General features: G+C 35.8%; 1 protein-coding gene across 1 annotated transcript in view; it reads left to right on the forward strand.

Annotated features, from left to right (window-relative positions):
- The window catches only part of ITK (IL2 inducible T cell kinase), a 91,352-nt gene that overhangs the window by 23,748 nt on the left and 41,265 nt on the right, over nt 1–26,339 (forward strand). Inside the window, exons 2-6 of the mRNA XM_074291920.1 lie at nt 4,931–5,035; nt 10,506–10,587; nt 12,318–12,446; nt 18,186–18,226; nt 24,337–24,488. Coding sequence (XP_074148021.1) covers nt 4,931–5,035; nt 10,506–10,587; nt 12,318–12,446; nt 18,186–18,226; nt 24,337–24,488 — 509 coding nt within the window. The remainder of the gene's footprint in view (nt 1–4,930; nt 5,036–10,505; nt 10,588–12,317; nt 12,447–18,185; nt 18,227–24,336; nt 24,489–26,339) is intronic.

The raw sequence follows: 26,339 nt of genomic DNA on the forward strand, positions 1-26,339 counted from the left end.
AAGAGTGTTCCAAATCACTACTGATCAGAGAAATGCAAATTAAGACCACTCTGAGATACCACTACACACCTGTCAGATTGGCTAAGATGACAGGAACAAATAATGACAAATGTTGGAGAGGATGTGGGGAAACTGGGACACTAATACATTGCTGGTGGAGTTGTGAAAGAATCCAGCCATTCTGGAGAGCAATCTGGAATTATGCCCAAAAAGTTATCAAACTGTGCATACCCTTTGACCCAGCAGCGCTACTACTGGGATTATATCCCAAAGAAATACTAAAGAGCGGAAAGAGACATATATGTGCCAAAATGTTTGTGGCAGCTCTTTTTGTTGTAGCTAGAAACTGGAGGATGAATGGATGTCCATCAGTTGGAGAATGGTTGGGTAAATTGTGGTATATGAAGGTTATGGAATATTATTGCTCGGTAAGAAATGACCAGCAGGAGGAATATAGAGAGGCCTGGAGAGACTTAAATCAACTGATGCTGAGTGAAATGAGCAGAACCAGAAGATCACTGTACACTTCAACAACAATACTGTATGAGGATGTATTCTGATGGAAGTGGAAATCTTCAACATAAAGAAGATCCAACTCACTTCCAGTTGATCAATGATGGACAGAGGTAGCTGCACCCAGAGAAGAAACACTGGGAGGGGAATGAAAATTGTTAGCACTAATATCTGTCTGCCCAGGTTGCATGTACCTTCGGATTCTAATGTTTATTGTGCAACAAGAAAATGATATTCGCACACATGTATTGTACCTAGACTATATTGTAACACATGTAAAATGTATGGTATTGCCTGTCGTCGGGGGGAGGGAATAGAGGGAGGGGGGGTAAATTGGAAAAATGAATACAAGGGATAATATTATAAAATATATATATATATATATATATATATAATAAAAAAAATAAATAAAAAAAAAAAAAAAAAAAGAAGTACCTCACCTGATATCACCATTATCTTTTAAACATGAGGAATTAATAACAACAAATACTCCAGAGCTCACAATTCATAGAAGCACAGAAATTGGGAGTTGGAGAGAACTTGATTGTCCATCTAATACTATATGTTCATGAAAGAAATCTCCACTGTAATATATTCAACATTTGGGCAAAATTGGAAGATCTCCAAGGATGGAGAACCCACCGCTTCTAAGGCTTCCTATTCCACTTTTGGAGAACCCATCGACAGCAAGTTTTCTTGAGATCAAGTTTAAATTAGTCTCTTTATTATTCCACTCATTATTTTTGAGTCTGACCTCTAGAACCAAAAGAGAACAAGAATCTCAAGATAGCCCTTCAAATACTTAAGACAAATATTGTGTTCCCCCCATTTCAGTCTTCTACCCAAGTCAACTGCAAGAAAAAATACCTCCTGATCCTCATATATCACTGACTGATCTTCATGTACTTTCATAAGTCACTGACTCAAAGAATCATATGCTTCCCATGCATTGAAGTTAGATTATGGTACTGAGAATTTAAGTGATAAAAGAGTTCAATAAAGAATATTAACAGATAGGGAAGACAAGGACAGCTAGGTGACACAGTGAATAGAGCACTAGCCCTGGAGTCAGGAGGACCTGAGTTAAAATCCAGCTTTAGACACTTGACACTTACTAGCTAAGTGAATATGGGCAAGTCATTTAACCTTGATTGCCTCACAAAAAAAAAAAAAAAAAGGACAGAGGCAGTGTGATATAATGGCTAGAGTTGGGTAAGAGAGACCTAGGTTCAAATCTAACTCCTAATCACACCTGGGCAAGTCTCCTAACTCATCAATTTCCTCAGCAAATCTCTAAGAATAATTTGCAGACAGGTACTGCCAATTCACATTAATAAAGACAGTCCATCACTGGAAGTTCTAATGAAATTGCCCAAATTGTTATGCCCTCTTCTTTCTTCTTCTCCCTTCTTCCCCACTCCCTGCCCAAAATAAAAATAAAATAAAGAAATATAAAAAGATGACAAGGAGAAAGCAATCAGTCATCAATCAGAAGGAATATGGAAACATCCACATTAACTTTTCAATTTGCAAAGTAAAAAATATCTTTTAACTCGTCCCCAAATACAGAAACATCAGCAAAGAAATATCAAGGTTGTTGTCACTTTATCTCTGTTACATCATATATGTCATCAAATGGACAACAGAGATATAAAACTGGTAGCCTCATAACCTGTGTAATTCAAAAGTCCATGTACCATGTAGTTGCTGATCAATGCAGAAAAACATTTTTTGTATTTAGTCTATTTTGAAATCTATTCAGATGAACCATGTTAAATAGCTTTGATTATAGGGAGAGCTACAGTATTTAATCCTAGCTGTGGCAGACTCAAAAGAAAAGCTAGCTTATGTCTAAGGAGATAGTGTGCTCATAGAGGTTCCTATAAGCAGCTTTTACTAAACCTTCATGTAAGATCTATCATCTATATAGCATATATCATTTTACAAATGGGGAAACAGTTCCAGAGATACAATGTTATTAGTCCAAATTCACAAAATAAACTGATGACAGAGGTGCTACTTTTTGTTCCCTAATTTACTTTCATTTTATGAAACTGCAGTCCTACAACCATAAAAGTTTAGGCTTGAACACTATTCCAAATTTCATCTGATTCAATTTGTATCTAAACTAGAACTTCCATTACAGTGTCTTCAACAAATAACTATCCAGTCTCTGCCTAAAAACTTCTTTTTTAAAAAAGATATTTTGTCCTCAAATTATATGTAAAAATGATTTTTTAATATTTTATATTTTTTCAAGTTTTGAGTTCCAAATTTTATCACTCCTTTTTTTCTCTCTCTCCTCCATAAGATAGTAAACAAGCTGATATAGAATATACATGTGTAATCATATAAAGCACTTCCATTTAGTTTTTTTTGTGGGAAAAATTCAAACTAAAAAAAGGGAAGAAAGTGAAAAATGATATGGTTCCCTCTATTTCTGAAGACTTTTAATGAGATAGAATTCACTATCTTCCTGAACAACCTATTTCACTGTGAGCAATACTAAATGACTTCTTTTTTATGTATATGTTCTCATAAGTAATTTCTTAAGGGAAAGAATATGTGTGCAGGATATTTTTTCTACAAACACTCATGCAATTTTATTTTATTATTTATTTTATTTTAATTTATTTTATTTTATTTTTTATGATCCATTTGTGCCTGAGAAATTTTTACATAATTTTGGGTATATAGGTATATAAAATAAGTATACAAATCAAACATTTACTAATAATAAATCATAATTTCATGACTTTTACATTGAGTTACAAGACCCCATATGGTGTCATGACCTACAGTTTAAGAAGCTGGGGGGCAATTGTGATACTGTAAAGTGGTTTATTCTTGGGTTATTTGAAGTTTCTGCCCCCATAAGAGATAAAGCCAAATCCATGGAGTAAGGACATTTTTACAACAGACTTCTTCTTGTGGCCTAAGGAATTAATAAACATTTTACCATAGATTAGTTTTTTAGGCTAGCATAGGAAGACCCTGGGATGGGCACATTTTGTTGGGAATAAACAAAAGGTAAGATATAGAATGTGATGTCTAGTAAAAACAGGTCTAATTGTAATACCATGATGTTACCATAACTAGTCAAAAGAAAGTAAAAGGTGCCTGATGATTATAGAAAGTAATGAGAAGGGGATACTGAATGTCAACTTTATTCAACTAATAGTAATATTTAGGGCTATGGGTCATTTAAATTATTGAGCTAATGAGGCAATAGGTTGAACCATAGGTAAACCAGTTAGCTCTGCTGTGTTTATGACTATGGACTTTACCTAAACTAAAGCTCAAAATGACTGCTTTTCAAATGTATGTCCTAAGTCACCTGGGAAATTTTGTAAAATACTGTATATTTTTCAGTGGAAAGAATGCTGAACCTGGAGTCAAAGGACTTGAGTTAAAATTCTGGCTCTCTTACTACTTTGTACAAGATATTTCTCCAATATGGGCTAGTTTCTTCATCTATAAAATGAAAGGGTTGGATTAAATGACTTTTAAGACATTTCCAGCTTTATAACTATGATTATATCTACATTGATGGGAAAATAACTCAGAGCATGTGCAATTGATGGTGAATCAGCATCAGCATCTGCTTTTGTTATAGAGGGCAAGCAATCATTCTCTCTGAAGGATGGAGATAGACCAGCTCATTTTGGCAAGGGAAGGGGTTGTGAGGGAGAACTAAGGATTAGGGAAGGAATGGGAAGAAAATGATGCGGAATTTTAATTCATTCATTAATTCATTTACTTATGTATGTGTGTATTTTTGGTGAGGCACTTGGGTTAAGTGGCTTGCCCAAATTCACAGAGCTAGCAAGTTTTAAGTGTCTGAGGCTGGCTTTGAACTCACATCCTCTGATTTCAAGGTCTATGCTCTACCTAGCTGCGCATTTAAACATAAAATTGGAAGGGGTTTTAAAAGTCATCAAAGACAACTTTTCATTTTATAGATGAGGAAACAAGACAGATTTGTCTAGAATCACATAGCTAATAAGTATCTGAGGCCAGATTGAAATTCAGGTCTTCCTAATTTCAAATATGATGCTTTTATGTACTGCACCATCTAATTGCTTCTGATAAGTAAGATGTCAAATAAAAGAACTAGGATTTGAACCTAGATCTCCTGACTCCAAATTCAGATTTTGTTTATTTACTTATTTGTTCATATTATTATGTATATTATGATATTATTTTAATTGTGATAATAATTAATATCAATTATCAATTAATTATAATAAATCATAATATAATTAATATTAATAATCAATAATACAGCAACTATATTATTATTTATTTATAGTATTATCTTATTAATTTATTTATATTGTTGCTTCTGTCATTTGGAAGAATTCTAGGCAGAACTTTTAAATTTTGCTTACTTAGAGTTATGATTTTCTCTCCATAGAAAAAGAGAACTTTGAAGGGTTCCATTGAACTTTCAAGAATCAAATGTGTGGAGATTGTGAAGAGCGACATCAGCATACCTTGCCACTATAAATACCCCTTCCAAGTAAGTCAATTAAACCACGAAATGGCAAGCCACTCATTCCTAGTGCCACAGTGTCTCAATAAAGAGAATGGAGGTGGGAGGCGGGGAGTTTATGACTTTAGTCTTTTTTGTTATTCATTCCTTTTTAAGTCATGTCTGACTCTTCATGACCTAATTTGGATTTTTCTTGTCAAAAATACTGGAGTGATTTGCCTTTTCCTTCGCTAACTGAGGCAAATAGGGTTAAGTGACTTGCCCAGGGTCACACAGCTAATAAGTGGTTGAGGCCAAAATTGAACATAGGAAAATGAGTCTCCCTGACTCCAAGTCTTGTCCTCTATCTACTCTAGACATTGATATACTGGTTTGCAGTTAGAGTGGGCCCCTAAGATATCCCTGTTCTCTTTTTTACTGATATATAAGTGGAGGTGTCAGTTTCAATTTCTTAGACCATCAGCAAAATGTGGTTAAAGTAAACTTTGAGCCCATCACCCCTAGGAATTTCCTTACCATTCTGTAGAAAAGTATACCTCCTTTGATGGGGCCCCAAGTTCAACAGTGGCAAGTCAGGTGATCTTTTTACCAGTGATTTTGAGATGGATTTGCACAAGAGGTATGTTATCAAAGTAAAAAAAGTTTGATGCCCACACGGAAGAAGTGACTTTCCTAAGACCACACATAAATCAGGAGCAGAGTCCCAGATTAATAATTACTTGGGTATTACTGAGGAGGGAAAGCTAGATTTCATAAACAGCATGTATCTACATTGTATCCAGAACTCCCATGTTATCTCATCATAGTCTCTCCCTGCCTCAGAGACCTTCCTTCTCCAAACTTTGCTTACATAGCTTCAAAGGGATATTACTTTGGCCTGAGTCTGATTATGACACTTTCTTATTTTACTAAATGCAGCACTCCCTATTACTTCTAAAATTAAATATCAAACTTTTGGGGGGCATTTAAAGCCTTATGACTCCAACCTATCTTTACAGCCTTAAAATACATTACTTTCTTCTCCATATATTTCAGTCCAAACAAGCTTCCCTTCTCTGTTTCTCACACATAACACTCCACCTTCTACCTAGGGCCTTTGCATAAGTTGTCTTCTACTCCAACTGAGCTCCCCATACTTATTATGTACTCTTTAGAATCCTAGTTTATTTGTTTTTAATTAATTTTTCCATTGTGAACTTAATAATCATTTGCAAACATACCAAAAAAAGATACAAAGGACAGTCAATCAATCAACAAGCATTATTGATTGATTAAGGTCCCATACTAACGGCTGAGTATGCAAAGGAAAAGTAAAACCAGACCCTGAGCTCAAGGAGCCTGCGTTCTGCCATTAGAAGATTATATTAGTAATTAGAAACAAAAGATTATTTAACAAAAAACTGTGAGCTTCTATTATTCTATTCTTTATTTTAAAAAAGAAACATACACATTCAGTTTAATAAGACTAACAGAATCATTCTATTTGAGTTTGCCTGTGCTCCTCTTTTTTCTCCCATTCTTTTAAAAAAAAAGTTTTATTGAAGCTTCTTTTGCCTATCTTCTCCCATGCATCATTTCTTCTTTCCCTGTCCCCAGTAGAAGTTTTCCCTTCTGATTTTGTCTGAGAATGCACATCTGGTTTTCTAGGTCTAGTCTGGCCCCTCTGTTTATAGAAGAAGGAGATTATTGACTTTTTTAAATTAATTTTTCATTAATTCTTAGTTTCCTTTAGAGCTCACCTCAACTATATAGTCCTTATATGAGGCCTCTCCTGATCCCCTTACCTACTACCCTATCCTTTGTTCATGCCTTGTATACTTATTCATGTACTTATTATCTGTGTACATGTTTCCTCCCAGAAGGTCAGTTAGGTGCTACACCTAGCAGTACACTCTTCCGAGTTCAAAAAGCATTTCCTAGCTGTGTGGCTCTGGGCTTAATCTTGCTTGCCTCGACTTCTTCCTCTATAAAATAAACTGGAGAAATGGCCAATTTACCAGTATCTTAGCTAAGAAAACCTCAAATAGGGTCATGAAGAGTCAGAAACAACTGGACAATAATACCTCCCTGAAGAGAATATAAGCTCAAGGAGGGCAGGGATTGTTTCATTTTTATCTTCATAACTACAGGTCTTATATTTTTCATCACCCTTACCTTTGCATAGAAATCATTAAATATCAGACTATATATTGATCTATTTTGAAGATTTCATCAAGTTTTTGGCAAAATTCCTCCACTTCTTCATCCTCAGTGACTATGATGGATGCATAAGTTTCAATTAGTTTGGTAGAAGTCTTCTTGCAAATTCTAATAATTAGTATTGCAATATAAGATGACCACATATACTGCAAATAATGGAGTCAGATCAAACCAATGTATGAGAACCAGTTGTTAAATTTTCATTGTGAGCATTTGAACCTTGAAAATTGGCAAATACTGTAAATCAAACCTTTATTTATTGTTTTGTTATTGAATTAAGAAAGTGATGGGACAAAACTGACTTTGTCGAATCTTTTCTTTGCTTCTCCAAAATGTACTTGCGAGCCATCCTTCCATTTAGTTGCAACTTCCATCTTTTATTTTCAGCAATAATGTCAAGATTAATATGATTCAGTTCCTACAACAATATCATGGGCAAATAGAAGGGCAATAAATATGATAATTCTATAAAAAAAGCATGGTTCAGGAAAAAGGAAGGAGAGAGGTAAAAAACGTATAGATTATGAATACATTCTTCAAGAACAGAAATGGCAACCCCTGGACTATAGCAAGCAACAAATATCATCACAAAAATGAAATTGTTATATTTTAATAAAGAAGAAAAGACTTTAAAAAAAACTAATGTGGGAATTATATCAGAGTAAACTGCTTATATATGGTTAGACAACTGATGTATAAGGGAAAAAAATTTTTTCCAAAGAGGGAAAAAATAAGAATGAGAAAATGATAGGGGAGTACTGAAACAATTCTGTCTTGAACTACTTAAACAAGCAATTTGCAATGAAAAGAAGCAGTGTGGCACAATGGAGAGAGAGCTGACCGACCTCACCTTCAGGAAGACCTGGGGTTCAACTCTCAACTCTGGCAATTTGACTCTGCAAAAATGAAATCTTCTCAGCATCCCAGGCAACTCTCTAAAAAGATCCTTTGCAGAGATAATGCTGACCTATATTGGTTGAAGGAATTTTCTCAGTGAGAGTTTCTTGGGTTCATGAAATCCTGGATCTGAATTAACTATGGGAAATGGATATCAGACATGACACTGACACAATTTTACATCAGAAACAAAATTGAAAGAGTTTTTAATCCAGAAGTATAACTGCTTTAAATCTATTGCCATAACAAAGAGACAAAAAGAGCCTAGAAAAACCCATAGTCGTACTTTTCAAGAAGAGTGGTAGCAAAAGGCAATAATGATTTACAATACAAATTCATTTGTAAAATCACATGAAGAAGGATAGTAGTTGATTATGAGCAGGATTATTTCATCAACTGTCATTTTTCCTGAGTAGGAAATAAGATGAGTTTTTTTAAATCCTGGCAAAATATCCAATCAAGCAAAATCATGCCAAGGACAATTAAAAACAAAACTGAAAGAATAAGAAATAGAAGAAAATGCTTAATAGGACAGATTTTCCTCCTACTAAGGATAGTGAAATCACTACATTTGGATTCTAATATCACAGTCTCAAATGTGCTCATAGGGAAAGTAGAAATGGCAATAAAGAGAAAAAAGATTAGGAAAGCAGCTAATTATAAATATTGCACATGACACATGTATACACATTATATATAATATTGTAGTACAATTGTGAAATATAAGTTATGTTACAGTAGGAGCGATGCAATTGTGAGGACACAATTATGAAATATAATTGTAAGAGATTTGAGAGACTGATAAGCAAAGAATTTCACATGGAGAAGATATGAAAGACATTGTAGAAAAAAAAATTCAAGTCTTATTAATACAAAAAAAAAAGACAGATAAAAAAACATGAATAATTACCAACCTATGTGCTTTACCCCTTTATACCTTTTGTATACAAAATCTTTATGAAAGTCAACTGATTTGAGGATCTCCAATACTTAGCATATTGCCTGGCAAATATAATAAACTTAATAAATGCTTATTGATTTGATATGACCCTGATGAGACATATAATTGGAAAGGTAGATAATTATTCTCATATTGAATACCAAACTGAAACTATGAACATTCATCATTAGCCTGGCATGGGGAAAGAATTTCTCTCCTATGGAAAAAAACCCTTGTGTTATGACTTTTGTGAAAGAAAATGAAAGATTTGAAATGAAAGAAATGACTTCAGTGGCTAGTGTTTGAAAAGCTTATTACATATTTTCCATTTAATATCTTTATATCACATATACCAGAAAGACCAAACAAAAATTATCACAGAATTGCAGCGGAGAAATAAGTGTGCTTTATTAGTAAGAAGAAATTTGTCTTCTGACAGTGTTAAAATGTTATCTGATGCTCAAAAGCCAAAGTTATTTTGCTGAAGGCAAGAGCTCTAAACAGTAATCTAACTGCCTAACATTTGTTGCTTAGTCATGTCTGACTTTTTATGACCCCATTTTGGGATTTTCTTGGCAAAAATACAAGGGGTTTACCTTTTCCTTCTCCAGTTCATTTTTATAAATGAGGAAATTGAGGCAAGCAGGGTTAAGTGACTTGCCCAGGGTCACACAGCCAGGAAGCATCTGGCACCAGATTTGAATTCAGATGAATCTTTCTGGTTCTAAACCCAGTGCACTATTCACTGGTGAACACCACCTAATGTTTACTCTTAGACTAAAGTAACTAACCACCAAAACATCTTCATTACATTAATCATTTGGACCAGCTGTCATTTTAAGAGTAATTGGTGATTTGTATGGTATTTTAGAGTTTGCTGAGCACTTTTACATACATTCTCTCATTTGAGCCTCACAATGACTCTGTGAAATAAGTACTACTGCCCTAGTGATTACTTCAGTTTTATAAATAAGAAAATAAAGATTAAAGAGATTAAATGACTTTCCCTGCTAGTCAATATTAGAGACAGATCTGAAGGCAGGTTTGCCTGACTTCAACTCCAGAAAACTAGACCCTACAAAACTTTGCTTCAGTATCCAAATGTTTTATCTATATGGTGTCAAACAAATATAGCAGCAATTCTCAGAGTGAGAAGTGAGTGGATCCCTGAGGTCCTGACTGCTTTTCAGGGAGCCTACAAGGTCAAGACTATTTTCATAATAATACTAAGTTTTAATTTCTAGTACAGGAAATCTAGATAGATACAACCCATCTAAACAAAAGTTTTCTGAGGGCTTCAATATTATTTAAGAGAATAAGTGGATCCTTAGTTGAAAAAGTTGAAGCCATTGATCTAAAGAACCAGGCAAAATTCCATAAAGAAAAAAAAAATCAAAAAATCTTGTCAGCCAAAGGGTTTGTGTTATATTTACTAATTCTGTTACATGTTTCCCACTCCAGGTGGTACATGATAATTATCTCCTATATGTATTTGCTCCTGATCGAGAGAGCCGACAGAGATGGGTGTTGGCCCTTAAAGAAGGTAACCAATTTTTAACATTTGTTTTGAGAGGCATTTGGGGTTAAATGACTTGCTCAAGTTCATACAGCTAGTACACGTTAAATGTCTGAAGTTACATTTGAACTCACATCTTCCTGACTCCAAAGCTAGTGCTCTATCCACTCCACTATCTAGCTGCCCCAAAAGTTACTGTTTTTGCCTATGATTAAAATAAATAGCAGTGATAAAAAATGCATTAAAGCTCTGTGACTTTTTTTCAGTAACAAAAACATCATTTACCAATACAAAATGAAGGAAATCTAGAACATCATAGAATAATCTTAGAGATTGGTCTACGTCATGTATCTAGTGTCCCAGTAACTCACACTCAAGTGTTCATGACATCATCTCTAGCTTTCTAACTACTAGATCCTATAGCTTCCCTAACAAAATAATTTTGTTCTTAGTCATTTCAGATGTGTCCAATTTTTTGTGACCCTACTTGGGGTTTTCTTATCAAAGATACTAGAGTGCTTTGCCATTTCCTTCTCTGGCTCATTTTACAGATGAGAATACTGAGGCAAATAGGGTTAAATGACCTGCCCAGTCACACAGATAGGATTTTAACTCAGACTTCCTGTGTCCAACGTTCTATCCCTGTATTGCTTATTTGCCAATAAACCAATAAATAGTTTGTTTTAATTTAAATAAGTTCCTAGAATTTAAAAAATGCTTTCTTCCCTAAGATTATTCTGTTCAACCAGTTTATTACACTAACAAGTTTTGCTAGAGAGGAGCATATAATTTAGAGGCAGCACCTGAGCAGTGTTCTTTGGTTTTAATTATAAGAAAAAAATCTCTTTTACTTTTACTTTTATCTTACTTTCATCGATTTATTTACTGTGAAAGATCTACGGCTTACCATTTAGAATTGGCTACCTTCAGACTACCTACATCCTTTTATTAAGCTCTGTTCTGAATGTATGTTGAACAGAATCAAAACCAGAAAATTTTAAAAGTTACTATTCCTGCCTGTTAGAAGCTGCCAATCTGAATTAAATTCATAAAATATTACAGATGGAAAGGACTTCAGAAGTTGTCTGTATCTTTATTTCATAGATGAGGAGAATGAATTCCAAAGAGTTGAAGTGGTTTCCCCAATCTTACCCAAATGTACTGATAGTACTACTAGTACCATCAATATAGGGATCATAGGATCACAGACTGAGAACAGGAAGGGAATTTTGAGTCCATCTTGTGTACCTCCTTCATTCTACAGAGGAAACAGAGACCTAGAGAATCACTTATCTGAGACCACATGTGTACTAAGTGGTCTTAAGCTCAAGTCCTCTGACATCAAATCCAGCATCCTTTCTATTGCACATTGCTCCTCAAGAGAATTGCTCTTGGTCATTCTGAGTGATATTCACTGGAGGTTACAAAAACTTTCCAAGATGACAAAGAGAGTAAATAACAAAGCCAAGATTCGGATCCAGGTCTTCTAATTCAATGTTCTTGTCTTCCAACAATCCAGGGAGACAGGCAGTATAAGTATTACTATTTACATTTTACAGGTAAAGAAAATGATGAGAGAGATTTGGTGAAACATAGTAAGTGTCTTAGCTGGGATTGGCCTTTTGATTCCAAGTTCAACATATTTTGCAATAAACCAGAGATTGTTACTGCTAAAATTAGGAACCCAACTAATTCCATTTGTCTTCAAAATAGCTCATCTGCCTTTCTTTACCTAAATATTTATCAAACTCTTTCAGAAACCAAGAATAACAACAGTTTAGTGCCTAAGTACCACCCCAATTTCTGGATGGATGGGAGGTGGAGATGCTGTGCCCAGACTGAAAAGCTTGCATCTGGCTGTGCTGAGTATGATCCAACAAAGAATGGTAAGAATATGTTCCCTCTTTGGAACCACATAGGGAGGATAAATTGTCTTTTCTGCCTTTCCAGTAGTGCCAAGTGCCAGGTAATTTCTTTCTTTATTTCTTTCTTTCTTTCTTTCTTTTTTAAAATAAGGCAATTAGGGTTAAGTGACTTGCCCAGGGTCACACAATTAGGAAGTATTAAGTGTCTGAGATCAGATTTGAACTCAGGTCCTCCTGACTTCAGGGCCGTATCCACCTAGCTGCCCCCAATACCAGGTAATTTCATACATTAATCCATCATCTTTGAGTGTCCCTATAGGCAATTTATATTTTCTCAAGTGATAAATTTTGTTTAAGTCTTGAGGACTAGGAAGGAAGGAAAACCACCGATATGTATAAATGTAACATGGTATTTTAAAAAGAAAATGTGCAAATATCCTCATGTTCATATTTTTTATACTTTCTTTCCATGTTTTTTTATGTATATGTTGCCTCTCCCATTAGAGTGGGAGCTCCTTGAAGGTAGCAGCTATTTTTACTTTTTCATATCCCCAGCAATTAACTCAGTGTCTGGCATATTACTTAGTGCTTATTAGCATTCAATAAATGCTTATTGATTGACTCCTTCCTCCTTCCTCTTTCTCTTTAATCAACTGAGCTTTCTTCATAGTTGTTGTGTTATAATATGAGTATATGGATTGGCAAAGTATAGGAAGATTGCTGATAGCACATACCCCGTTCCTTACCACTATGAGTCACCACAATCACACACAATTTTGAGAATTTGCATGGCCTCGCTATCTGCCCCTGTCTTACATTTGCAAGAATGAGCACTGGATTCAATTCCATATTCTCTCCTCTGGAAGACCAGAATAATAGAATACACCATTGTGCCCCTAATTTCAAAATGTTGCTAACTTCAGTATTAGCATCTGATGCTCAGGGTACTGATAGGTCTCAAACCTGTCAGTGAGTTAAGGGGATGTCTACCTAAAGCATCTGAAAACTTCCCCCAGCAGAATGGGAAGATGAGAACAATTTGTTCCAATAGCTATGAAGGTAGCTTAAGTGAAGCTTACTTAGATATCAAAGATGTTAAGGTCTTCCATTTCATTTTAGGCCATAGACAGTTATCTTGACTTATGTCCTGCCACTGGACTTCAATGATTGTAGAAGAGAGAATGAGAATATGCAACTGACTTACTTCAATCCAAATTAAGACATTGATGTCATCAGTCCTGTTTGAAAACTAAGGATGAGCAACACCTGGAGCTCATCTATTTGTCTAAGAGCAATCCACTTTATCTCTATTGGGCAGATCTGACTAACAGGATCTTTTAGCAATAAACCACAACATAGGAAGGAAGTTAATACAAAAGAGTATCCTTTTTTAGGTGGAGATAAAATGTCACCTCTGCCCAAGAGAAGTTCTTCTGCTCCCTGGCTACATGACCTCAGGCAACTTACTTCAACCTTGAACTTTGATTGACTCTTCTGTAAAATAAAGAAACTATTTTAGATCATAGGTTATTACTCTGGAGTTCAGGAAACTCCAAGGGGGTTCATAGATTTGGGGGGTCTGTGAACTTAGAAAAAAAGTGTGTGTTTATTTTCTAGCCTTAGTATTTCTTTCAGTTATGAATTTTTTAAGGAGTACGATTATTTTCTTGCAAGGAAATTGGGGTTAAGAGACTTGTATAGGCCACACAGGTAATGTGTTAGAGGTCAGATTTTAACTTGAGTCCCTGAGACATCTAGCTGCCCCAACTCATCACTATTTTGAAATGGAATCCATAGCTGCCACCAGACTAGCCAAATTTTCCATGACACAAGAAGATTAAGAACTCCTACCCTTTCAGCTCTAACACAATTACATTCAAGGGCATGAGGTTTGGACTTGAAAGACTGCCCTAGATTCAAATCCCAGATTTGCCACTTACCCTGTAAGCCTTTGTAATTCACTCATCTCTGGGCTTTCGTTTCCTCATCTATGAAATAAAGACATCAAATTCAGTCTCTGCCACTCTGAAATCTATGATTCTATCTTTGAGACAATAATCAATTCAATCAATCTTTTAACTGGGGCAATTTCCATGAAGAGGAATATTGCTTCAGAATCAGAGAGCTGAAAGTTGTACTGGAGGTATTCTGCCCTCATCAAAGACTGTGTTCATATCAAGGCATAAAGATGATGTCCAGAGAAGGGCTAGTAGGATGGTGAGAGGCCTTGAATTTCATATGCGGATCAGTTGAAGGAACTGGGAGTATTTAGGCTGGAGAAAACTGCATTAAGGTAGGGAAAGGAGGAAAGAAAATGATAACTTTTTTTTTTAGTATAGAAGGATTAGATTTATTCTGTTTAGTCTCAAAGGGCCCAACCAGAAGCAGTGGTTGCAAATTAAGATACCATGTCAATAAAAACTTTCCAATTATCTGAGAGTATAGAGGCTGAACAAGTTGGGTATATTTTCATACATGAGTTAGACTAGATGACTGCTAAAATCCCTTTCAACTCTCAAATTCTATGATGATGCTGGGATACTATACTAGGCAACAGACTTGGGTCTAGAAATATAAAGACAAAGACAAAATATTTCTTGTTCTCAAGTAGCTACTGGTCTTCTGGGGTGAGGAAGGGAGGAGTTTTAGATATGCACAGATAAAACTTAATCTAAGTAATTCAAAGGGGAAGAGAGCCCAAACAACTAGGAACCAGAAGAAAGCATTTAGGAATTCAAAGCAAGTGAGCCAAGAATTCCTAGGGGAGATAAAAATCATAGGGGAAGAGGAGTTGACATTGTGGAAGATGAGGGAGAAGAGATGACCAGCTTCATTATAATATACTCTGTGTATCTTTGTGTTTATGTGTGTCTATGGAGGGAGGGGTGGGAGAGGGAAAGAGAGGTAGGGAGGGAGAAGAAGGGAAGAGAGAGAAAAGGAAGGAGGAAGGGAGGGAAGGAGAGAGGTAACATTAAATGTAAAAAAAAAAAAAAAAAATGGCTGAAGCCAAAATATGGAAAACTTGAGTTGCTGAGCTGAGTTTATGTTTTATCCTAGAGGCAATAGGGAACTACTGAAGATTTTTGAGTAGGAAACTTCTAGAGTTATACCTGAGTCTTATGACAATAATTTTGACAATTGTGTGGTTGGTAGACAGGAGAAGAAGATGGGGAGAAATTGGAATCATAGAGCTTAATTAAGAGGTTATTATAATAGTGGTATTATAATTGTCTAGGTGATTGGGGATGAGCAGTCAAATCAAGATAGAGTGGCTTTATCCTTAGAAAGAAAGGAGCAGATATTAGAGATTGAATCAACAACATTTGGCAGTTAATTGGGATTGGACATAGTGTTAAGATGGCATGTTGAAAAGTTAAGAGTTAAAAATGACTCAGAGTTTCTGAACTTGAATGACTGGGAAGATATCAACACCCTCAGTAGAAACAGAGAAGTTTAAAGGACAGGCAGTCTTTGGGGAAAACATAATAAATAATCTTTTGAACATGATGAATTTGAGTTGCTAGCAGGACCTCAAGGTAGGGCTATTCAGCAGTAAGAAATGCAGTAAAAAGATAAAGATTGTATATGGAGATTTATAATTTATATGTAAGGAGATAATGATTGAAACCATGAGAGAGGTTAAGATCTCCAAGAGGGAGATAGTATAGTAAAAGAATAGAAGAAGGGGACGTCTTCACTAAGGAGACAGAAAGAAGAATGATGAATAAGTAAGGAAAATGAAGGAGTAATCATACTAGGTGAGAACCTTATTATGGAAGCCAAGTATACCTAGTTACTAAGGAAGGTTAGACAATGGTGTCAATAGATAAAGAGGTCAAGTAAAAAGAAGATGGTGAAAATGTCATCAGGTTAATAATTAGCAGATAATTACTGACCTTGGAGAGAGCTCTTTAAGTAGAAGGGTGAAGACAGAATTGCAAAGTTTGGGATATAGAGCTGCATCATTGGAAGGGACTTTCAAATCAATGTGATCACAGCTTCTTTTGAGTATAAGTACTTAATAAATACTTACTGATTAACAATTTAACCATTCCTATCTAAGTATTCTTCTGATGAGGATCATACATCGAGAGAGGTAGATAACTTGTTCATTAATGAGAGAGTCCCCCAGTTGAGAAAGTAAACATTCTACGATTCTGGCATGGGGAAAAAAAGATACCCCTCATTCAATTATTCCCGGACTAACCTTGGTGAAGGATTGTACTTGTGTGAAAACTAATGGCTGGGCACGGTACCAATTCTATTTCATGATTAGAGAAGATGAGTGTTGGTAACTGAAGTCAATAGAACAAAGAAGCCAGCATGGTCTGGTCAAGAGGAAGACCTGAGTTCAAATTTGGACTCGGATACATACCTGGCCCATAATTTCTTCATCTGTAAGATGATCTGGAGAAGGAAATGGCAAATCACTCCAGTATTTCTGCCAAGAAAAACCCAAATAAGATCATGAACAATCAGACATGACTGAGAAAAAAAAAAAAAAAAAAAAAGCTGAACAATAAGGTCTACAAAGCTGATTCTCCTGAAAACCTTATGAGTTGATGCTCTATCATTAGTAAGGGAGCGGAAAAGGGAGTCAAATTCTCTCTTTGACATTTACAAGCTGTATGATGTTAGATAAGAAATTTTAACCTCCTTGGGCCTCAGTTTCCTCAATTATAAAATTAGAGGATTGGAATAAATATTCTTCTAGATCAATTATCCTCTACTCTCCATTTTATACTTGAGGAAATTGAAGTTCAGATGCTTAAATAGCTTGCCTAGGGATCCATAATGAGGTCTGAAACAGGATTTCACCTCAGAGCTTCTGACCCTATGCAATGCAAAGCAATTCAGTATTATTGAGCAGAGCACCTATAAGTGTCTATGCTAAGGCACTGTTCTCCTTCAGTCTTCTCTTCCCCATGTTAAACATGCCCAGTTCCTTCAACCAATGGCATGGCATGGTCTCAGGTTATCTTTCCCAGTCACTTTTCCCTAAAATAAGTCTGAGTGTCATTAGAAACCAATAGCTTCTATAAGAAGAGAAGTTAGGAGAAGTGATAGTGATGAATAAAGGGGAAGAAAAAATGGAAAGCTAATGAGTGGGTGCTTGAAAGCCATAGCATATAGATCTGGTCCTCCAAAAAAGAAAAAAAAATCCACCCCCAGCTCAAGTCTGTTCAGAAATGATGTGCAGGAGGTGACAAGGAGCCAACAGCAGTGTCAGGAAATCAGTGATTCACTAGTTCCCTGAGTCACTTATTCCCACTTTTAGACCATAATTCTTCTTCATTATATAATATAAAAAGCAAATTACCTTGTGAATTAGCACATATCCACATGCTTCAGTCTTAAATGAATTGGAGTAAGTCATTCATCCCCCCTGTTTCTTTTGCTTTAGGTTTCCCATAGAATCTAGGGGTATAGAAGCTAGAGTGCTAACTTCAGGCAATGGCTAGCATCTCTTAGCCAGGCAAAAGTGGGACTCGGCAGGGAAAGGAAGGGTTAGGCATAGTGAGTGAGCATACATATGGGCAGAGGAGAGCTTTCAGACTGCTAAAAACATTGATGGGTCCCCAAATTGAGGGTTCTTTAACAGAAAGATTTTAGGCACTGGTTTTTTTTCTCATTATTATCCTTTTGTTCTCTATGCTACCCTTTTTTGATGAAAAGCCTCCACATCCCTTAGGTGTTTGTCTCTGGGGTTTGCCCAGTTTGCTTTTATGTTTATTTTGTTTTTCTGGTTTTTCATTTCAGCTTCAAAGAAGCCTCTTCCTCCCACTCCTGAAGACAACCGGGTGAGTAAAGCCTTAGGGTTCTTGCAATGGTTTGACACCCACCACAAGAGTCTGGATGCATGTTTCCCCTCTATGTTTTTTCTCTCTACTCCTTTTTCTTGGAAACTGGCTAAAAACTGCAATCAACTTCAATTCAATTCAGGTCACTTAAGTGGATTTCTTGTATTCATATTAATTCATTTGGTGATGCACAATGTAATAAAAAGAGTATTGCATTAACTGGTTTAAAATTAGAAAACTTAATCTTGAGGCCTACCTCCATCACTGAATTTGCTCTGTGACTCAGGCAGGCCCCTTTACCTCTCTCTGTCTTAATTTCCTAATGTATAAAATGGTGATTACTTCACAGTAAGGATCAAGTAAAATAATTAATTTAAAAAACTGTTATTACACATGGCTTTATAAGCATGAGTTGTTATGATCATCAAATTAAAATAAAATTGACCTCATTGTACAGCATATGTTCAATAAGCATTTATTGATCACAGTATACTCTCTGAGCAAATAATATTCCTTTATATTCATATAACTCATCAAATCTTTCATTTGTTGCTACTAATTCTGATATAACATCTCTCTTCCACTCTCTTTTCAAGTTCATCCCTTGTTGACCCTTGCCAGTCACTTGATTGGGGAGAGAGTCCAATATACAGGTAAAACACATGGTCTTAAGGACCTTACAGATGAGTTGGAAAGAGAAAACCCACACAGATACAAATGGCCAACAATGAAAAAGCAAAATACCAAAAGTAACCAGTTCCTTATAATTTAACTCTGAAAGGTGATATCTTATAGATATTTCAAACTGAGTATGTCCTCAAAATAATTCACTATCTTTCTCCCAAGTCTTCCTCTCTTCCCAGCTATCTTATTTCAGTTGAAGGTACCTCGATTTTCTCGGTCATCCAAGATTAAACTTCAGAGATATCCTCAACATTTCACTCTCACAATATCCAACCTGTTATCAAATCTTGTCATTTATACTCTCATAGTATCACGTATATGTACCCTTCTCTTCATTCAAACAGCAACCACTCAAGTTTAGATCCTCATTCCCTCTTGCTTGGATTATTGAAATAGCCATTTAATTCTAATCTATGTTCCACTCAATTGAAAGTAATTTTCTTAAAGTGCAGGTCGGACTAGGCCATGCACCTATTCAATAAACTCTAGTAGCTCCCCATTACCTCCAGGATCAAATACAAAGTCTTCTGTAGGGTATTTAAAAGTTCTTTACAACCTGATCCCTTCCTACCTTTATAGTCTTTTTAATACTTTACTCCCCTTCTTGAACTCCAGCTAACTGGTTTACTTGCTGTTTCTTAAATCCAACACTCCTCTTGTGTGTGCCTTTGGACTAGCAGTCTGCCATGCCCATACCTACAATGCTTTCATTCCTCACTTCTGTGTTTATTTTCTCTGTCTCTCTCTTAGAATCAGCTGAAATCTCATCTTCTAAAGCCTTTTCCCAGGTCTCTTCCCCCATCCCCCAGCTGTCCCTCTTTCCCCACTGAAATTACCTTCCACCCACTATGCATATATTTTATGTGTGCCTAGTTATTTACATGTTGTCTGCCACATTAGGTAATGAGCTTCTTGAGAACTTATTTTTGTCTTTCTTCATATCCTCAGAATTTAGCACAGTGCTTGGCATGTAATAAGCTTTTAAATGATTTTGATGTAATTTTTGATATTTTGATATATAAGATGATATAAGCATATACCAAAACTATTTTTCTTGATATAGCCTTGTAGACTTTTCCTTACTGAGGGCAGTGAAAATATTTATAATTCCAAATAGTTTCTCTAATACCACATGGAGAATTCTTCCTCTATTGTTTCAACTCAAGTTGATTCTGCCTCCTTATGTTTCCTGAGGCAGAGGAGTTCTCTGCCCATTTCTCTCTAAGCAGAAGAGTGACATTATAAAATTGGCATGTCCCCAGGTGAACAAACCCTGAATCACCACATTGAGAGAATAAGCCCATCTTCTTGGCAAGAACTATACCAGTTATTCTGGAAAAAAAAATCTTTCTACTCTTTTCTCTAAATGCCACATATAAAGTTTCACAACCTTCTTGGCAATGCATTGCAGAAATTCACCCCACTCCCTCCCCCTTAGTTTGGTACAGTGGAATAAGGCAATGGATTTAGAATCAGAATACCTGTGTTTGAATCCTTAATCTTCCATTTACTACTTTGGCAAGACACTTCGTTCGCCCTCTGAGACTCAGTTTCCCTCTGTTTTTTTTAAATGTTACTAACTTGTGTCTGCTTGTTATATTTTCAGACATTTCTATTAAAAACTATTTTTTAGAACAGAATTGATGCAGCTTCTCACAGTCTGACTCCTGGAATTTGGAATCATAGCTAAATGAGAGGATTAGATAATTTCTAAAGTATCATCCACTTCTGACAATTCTCCCTACGTCCGTTCTCTTTCTCTCTTTTTTCCCCTTTCTCTCACTTCCCCTTTCCTTCCTTCCCTTTAAATTCCTTTCCTTTCCCTTTCTTCATCCCTTCCTTTTTTCTCTTTTCCCTTTTTTCTGTCTCCAACCTTCCCCTCCTCTTCCTTTCCCTTCTTTTCTCTTTCTTCCTTTCCCTTTCCTTTCCTTTCCTTCCCTTCTTTTCCCTTCCCTTATCCTTCCCTTTTCTTAATAATTTTCATCATCTCTTCAACTTTGAGCCTTAGAATTTGTGAGTCTTTGCACATCTTTCTCTTCTCTGTCCTACCTCTGGCTAAACACTGGGACTAGCATTTGTGATGTGTTTTTAAACACACACACACACACACACACACACACACACACACACACACACACTCCTTTTGAGTTAAATAAACCTTGTCAGGTGGGAGAAATTACAGTATTGAAGAATAAGGTCTGCAAAATATGATTAGGAAACACGGTGTTGGAATACAATGTAGCTATGAACATGATTTTGCCTTTCGATTTGTCAGCAATTTAGCTTCATGCAAATAAATGTTGCAGTACATTCAGTTAGTTCCCAATATTCTCTAATAAAAAAACAGCAATAATAGGGAGGGGAAAAGGAAGATCCTCTCAAATCCCTTTACTTCATTTTTGTAGGTTGTTTCGACCTCATTCTCCCCTAAATTTCTTTACTTCTACCCCCAATGACAAACACAGCTAATTGATTTTGAGTTTTGTTTTTCTTTCTTTGACCCTAACCTGTCTCCTACAAAAGTTATTCCAGAGTAGGGGATTGATTCACAAGAAGGAGAAGCAAACAGAGAAAAAGGTAGAATTGAAAATGGCCTTAGAACTTAGAATATTATAAGTGGGAGGATCTTAGAACAAAATGTTTGAGTTGAGAAGAATCTTAAAATAGGAATGCCAGTGCAGGAATTTATTTTACCTGACTTTATTTGTTACTAAGGTTTTGTTTTTCTTTCTTCTTTCTCACTGGGTTATACATAGAAGGGAGAAGGAAAAATAAAAGCTCAATAATTGAAAAAGATAAAATTTAGTTTAAAAAAGTTTCAGAAAAGAAGGGATGTAGGTCAAAGACTATGAAATGCTTTTGCCTGAAGGAGCCTTAGAATCATAGAACCATTGATTTGGAGCAGAAAAATCTTTGAAGATCTAGTCCCACTCATTTTACAGGGAACTGGGATCTAGATAGATTAACTCATTCAGGTTCACACTATTAGTAATTGACAAATTGAGATTTAAACTTAGATTCTTAGACTTCAACACCCATACACTCTTTCTACTGGACTATGATGTCTTAGAACTTGGAGCAGAGAATGTCACATCTGGAAGGGGATCTGAGAACATTTTTACAAGCCTTCCTAGGTTTCTCTGAAACCATCTCCTTCACCATTTCTTGCAGGATATTAATATTTCATTATATTCATGGACCACAATTTGTTCAGCCATTTTCTAATTGATGGGTATTCCCTCAATTTCCTATCCTCAGCCACCATAAAAGGCACTCTAAATGTTTCTATATACATGGGTCTTTTTCTTCTTTCTCTGATTTCTTTGAGATATAGACAACAATAGCATTGCTGTATGCATAGTTTCATAGTTTAATTTTTTTTCAGTTGTAAAATGAGGCATTAGAATATATGAAGAATGTCAGAGCTAGCCGGAAACTTAGAATACAGTCTGTGAGAGAGAGCTGGAAGTAATCTGATAAAATTCAATGATAGGGAAAGGATAGTTGGAAAGGACCTTGGAGCATAGAACATTAGGGTTACAAGAGACCTTAAGATAGACTGGCATTTTAGATGGAATGTTAGAGAGCCTCAAGGGACTTTTGAGACCATCTAGACTAATTCCCTTATTTTACAATTGAAGAACTGAAGGCCCAAATAATAGTAATTTGCACAAGATCACACGGTTAGAAACCCAGGTCTTTTTACTCCGATCTTGTGCTCTTTCTCTTTTTCTTTTCTTTTAAAATAACCTCACTAAAGAAAAAAAAAAAAAAAAAAAAAAACAGCAAAGGCAATGGATAATAACAAAGAGATCAACAATACACTGAGAGATCGAGAATTGAATATAAGCCTTTATAAAGAGTATGATGCTTCAGAGAGAATGAATGTGACTTGGTTTATAATCCAATATAGACTCAACTATTAGCATATAAACTGCCTGGGCTTCACAGTTAGCACAATTTACAGTGAGAAGGGTGGCAAGCTCCACTTATTGGGCTCTTAAGTATATGGTAATCTCTGAGCCTCCTGCTACTATTAACCCTCTTCATGTCATCAGAGGATTTCTTCTATTCCTAAACTAGCTCCTCATTCCCCACTTTCACTTCTTGCTAAAAACCCATATTATTGACTCAGTTCCCACCCACTCTTCTTCCTGGATTCTTTGCATTCAGATTCACTGTGAAAAGGAATACAGGTTCCAAGTTCTTCCTTAACCTGATGCTTAAGAAAATATCATACCACCTCCTTTAGTTTTCATTGTTAGTCATTTTCAGCTTCATGTTTTCACTACTAGTAACTAAAGATATTGTTGTCAAGAGTTTTAAATAAGAAAGAAGGAAAGGCTTTAAAATTTAATTCATTTTGATTCACAAATAATTAATTACTTATTCAATGCCAGAGTCTGTATAAGGGATAGATCTTTTGCTCTCAAGGATATTTCAATCTGATGAAGGGGAGAAGGCATGTTTACACCTCCCTACCAAAAAAAAAACAAAAACAAAAACAAAAACAAAAAACCAACCTTAAGATAAAGGGGGAAAGAAAAAAAGTTCTAACAAAATACTGAAAGGAATTTGAAGCATACATCTTAGTCTGTGTACAGTTAGCGATGGCTTCATTGAGGAGATGGTTACTGAATTAACCACAAAGATTGTAAAAATTTCAACTGATGGAGAGAGGGTTGGGTTAATTTTACAGTGGGAAAGGGGGAAGCTTGTGGAAAGGCATAGAGAAAAAGAGGGGTTTTGTCTTAGCTCCTCTCTCCATTTTTTTTTCCCCCTTCTTGTAGCTGGAATGATCCTTTCATAAATTCTTTATCTTTTCTTTTAAATTCTAAATTTTTCAGTAGATTCTAATCCCCTCATCTCTTTTTTAAAATTTAATTTTATTAAATTTTCAGCTCTAAATTCTTTGTCTCTCCCTCTTCTTCACCCATTGAAAAAGCCAGAAAAATAAAACCTGCTATGAACATGCACCTCATTTTTTTTTCTTTGATCAAGATAGAGAATTCTGGAAATCCCCTCTTGATCCCACTACAGACCCCAGAAAGAAACCATGGGTATTAAATGGGGATCCACAAAACCTAAGTATGGTTTGTTTCCATTTTAGGTGTTAGGCATGATGAATACTGAGGTTCTATGATCTCAGAGGAAACTCCATACTGGTATTGCAGCCAGTGTCCCACTTCTTCAAGAAGAAAGTAAAAAGCCAATTATCTTTAAAATGCCCCTTAGTTCTGACTATGATGTTAAACCAACCAGAGTATTTGCAAATGGTCTTAGCTGACGTCCAAATGAGCTGTACAAAGTTTGCTACTCTCACGTTGTCAGAAAATGGATCTAAATTTCAGTTCAGGGACTGGATAACCACATTCAAAATCTGAACCTCTTAATTCTATCTTTATTTTATTCTTCCCTCGTGACAGCGGTCATTGAGAGAACCTGAAGAAGCCCTAGTCATTGCCTTGTATGACTACAACACAAATGATCCCCAGGAACTCACCTTACAAAGCAATGAAGAATATTACCTCCTTGACAATTCAGAAATCCATTGGTGGAGAGTGCAAGATAAGAACGGGTAAAGTATCTTTTCAATCTGATTCCCAGGACTCAGAATAGTACTTCCTCTAATCCTTTTAATTTTGATCACTATTTTGGATTAAGAGATAAAAGGAGCAGTGGAAAGTACTGCGGATAGGAGAAAGGACAGAAAAAGAAGGAAAACAGAATCATAAATAGGATAGACCATGGAGACTTATTCAGAAAATTTAAAGGGCACTGACAAAATTTCATCCTCTGCATCAGTAGTCATGAAACCTTATATATTGCCTTGGTTATACTAGGATATGTTTCATCCCAGCCCAGACCTGCCTATCCAGCAGCCCTTTAGCAACCTAAAAACCTTTCAATATTCTATCCTACTTCTTTCCCCTAAACCCAATCAGAGAAGAGCTTCCTCTACTTTTACTTCTATATAGAACAAATATTGCTAATTATAGCTCTGAAAGAAGAGAAGAGGTCTGTTTCTTTCTTAGAAATGGGAAAGGCCCATTATAAGCACTGAGTTGGCCTCTGACTAGGCTGAAAGTTTCCTGAGTTTTTCCATTGACACCCATAGTTTAGGGACTTTGAAACTCATAACAGTCTTATTGAATATTTGGGCATGGTTGAAGATATACCACCCAAAGAGTCATTTATTTTGGCAGAAAGAAAAAGCAATACTATGCTGTGTAGTTTTTTGTCTTCTTCTTAACGTAGCCACTAAACATGTGCTTCTGTGAATGTTCTCTTCTGAGACTTTGTGGCATGAAGATGACAGTTCTTGAAAACTAATCTGATTGAGTAGAAATTCTGAGAGGTCTTGCCAACCTGGGAAAGGTTTTTTTTTTTTTTTTTTTTTTAGATTTTCAATAGTATTTTATTTTCTAAGTACATGTAAAGATAGCTTTCAACATTCATTTTTGTAAGACTGTGTGTTCTAACTTTTTCTCCTTTCTTCTCCTATCACCCTCTCCCCAAGCCAGCAAGTAATCTGATGTAAGCTAAATATGTATAATTCTTTTAAACATATTTTCATATTTGTCATGGGGTGCAAGAAAAAATCAGGCCAAAAGGGAAAAAAATCCAAAAAAAGAAAAACAAACAAAAAGCGAAAATAATATGCCTGCATGCATATTCAGCCTCCATAGTTGTCTCTCTGAATGGAAATGGCATTTTCCATCCCAAATCTATTGGAACTGCTTTGAATTACTGCATTGTTGAGAAAAGCCCACTCCATCACAGTTATCCATCACATATAATGTTCTCATTATTGTGTACAATGTTCTCTTGGTCCTGCTTGTTTCACTTAACATCAATCCATGTAAATCTTTCCAGGCTTTTCTGAAAACAGTCTCCTCATTATTTATTATAGAACAATAATATTCCATTACATTCATATACTGTAACTTATCCAGCCATTCTACAACTAGTGGGCATATACTCAGTTTCCAGTTCCTTACTACCACCAAAAAAAAAAAGTTGCTACAGATATTTTTGCACTTGTGGGTTCTTTTCCCATTTTTATAATCTTTGGGATACAGACCCAGTATCTGCTGGTTCAAACACTACTGGTTCAAAGGATATGCACAATTTGATAAGCCTTTGAGCATACAAACTGGGAAGGCTTAGAAAACAGGCCAAATAAATGGTGGCCATCTGAGGTCTGAGGATCAGCCTATATATATGTTAATATGTCTTACATATGGAGATCCTGGGAGATTTCTATATACCTGCAAGTCTACTGGTTCTGAAAGTGTCCAGTATGAGGAGAGAGCAGAATTCCTGAGACTGGCCATCTCCCTTTCTCACCCTAGCCATTTCCAGTGATTCCAATCATGAGCCATCCATATTCCTGCCTGCTCTATGCAAACAGAATTTGCCACAGAGG

Source organism: Sminthopsis crassicaudata, chromosome 2, assembly GCF_048593235.1.
Source record: "Sminthopsis crassicaudata isolate SCR6 chromosome 2, ASM4859323v1, whole genome shotgun sequence".
NCBI classification, from domain to species: domain Eukaryota; kingdom Metazoa; phylum Chordata; class Mammalia; order Dasyuromorphia; family Dasyuridae; genus Sminthopsis; species Sminthopsis crassicaudata.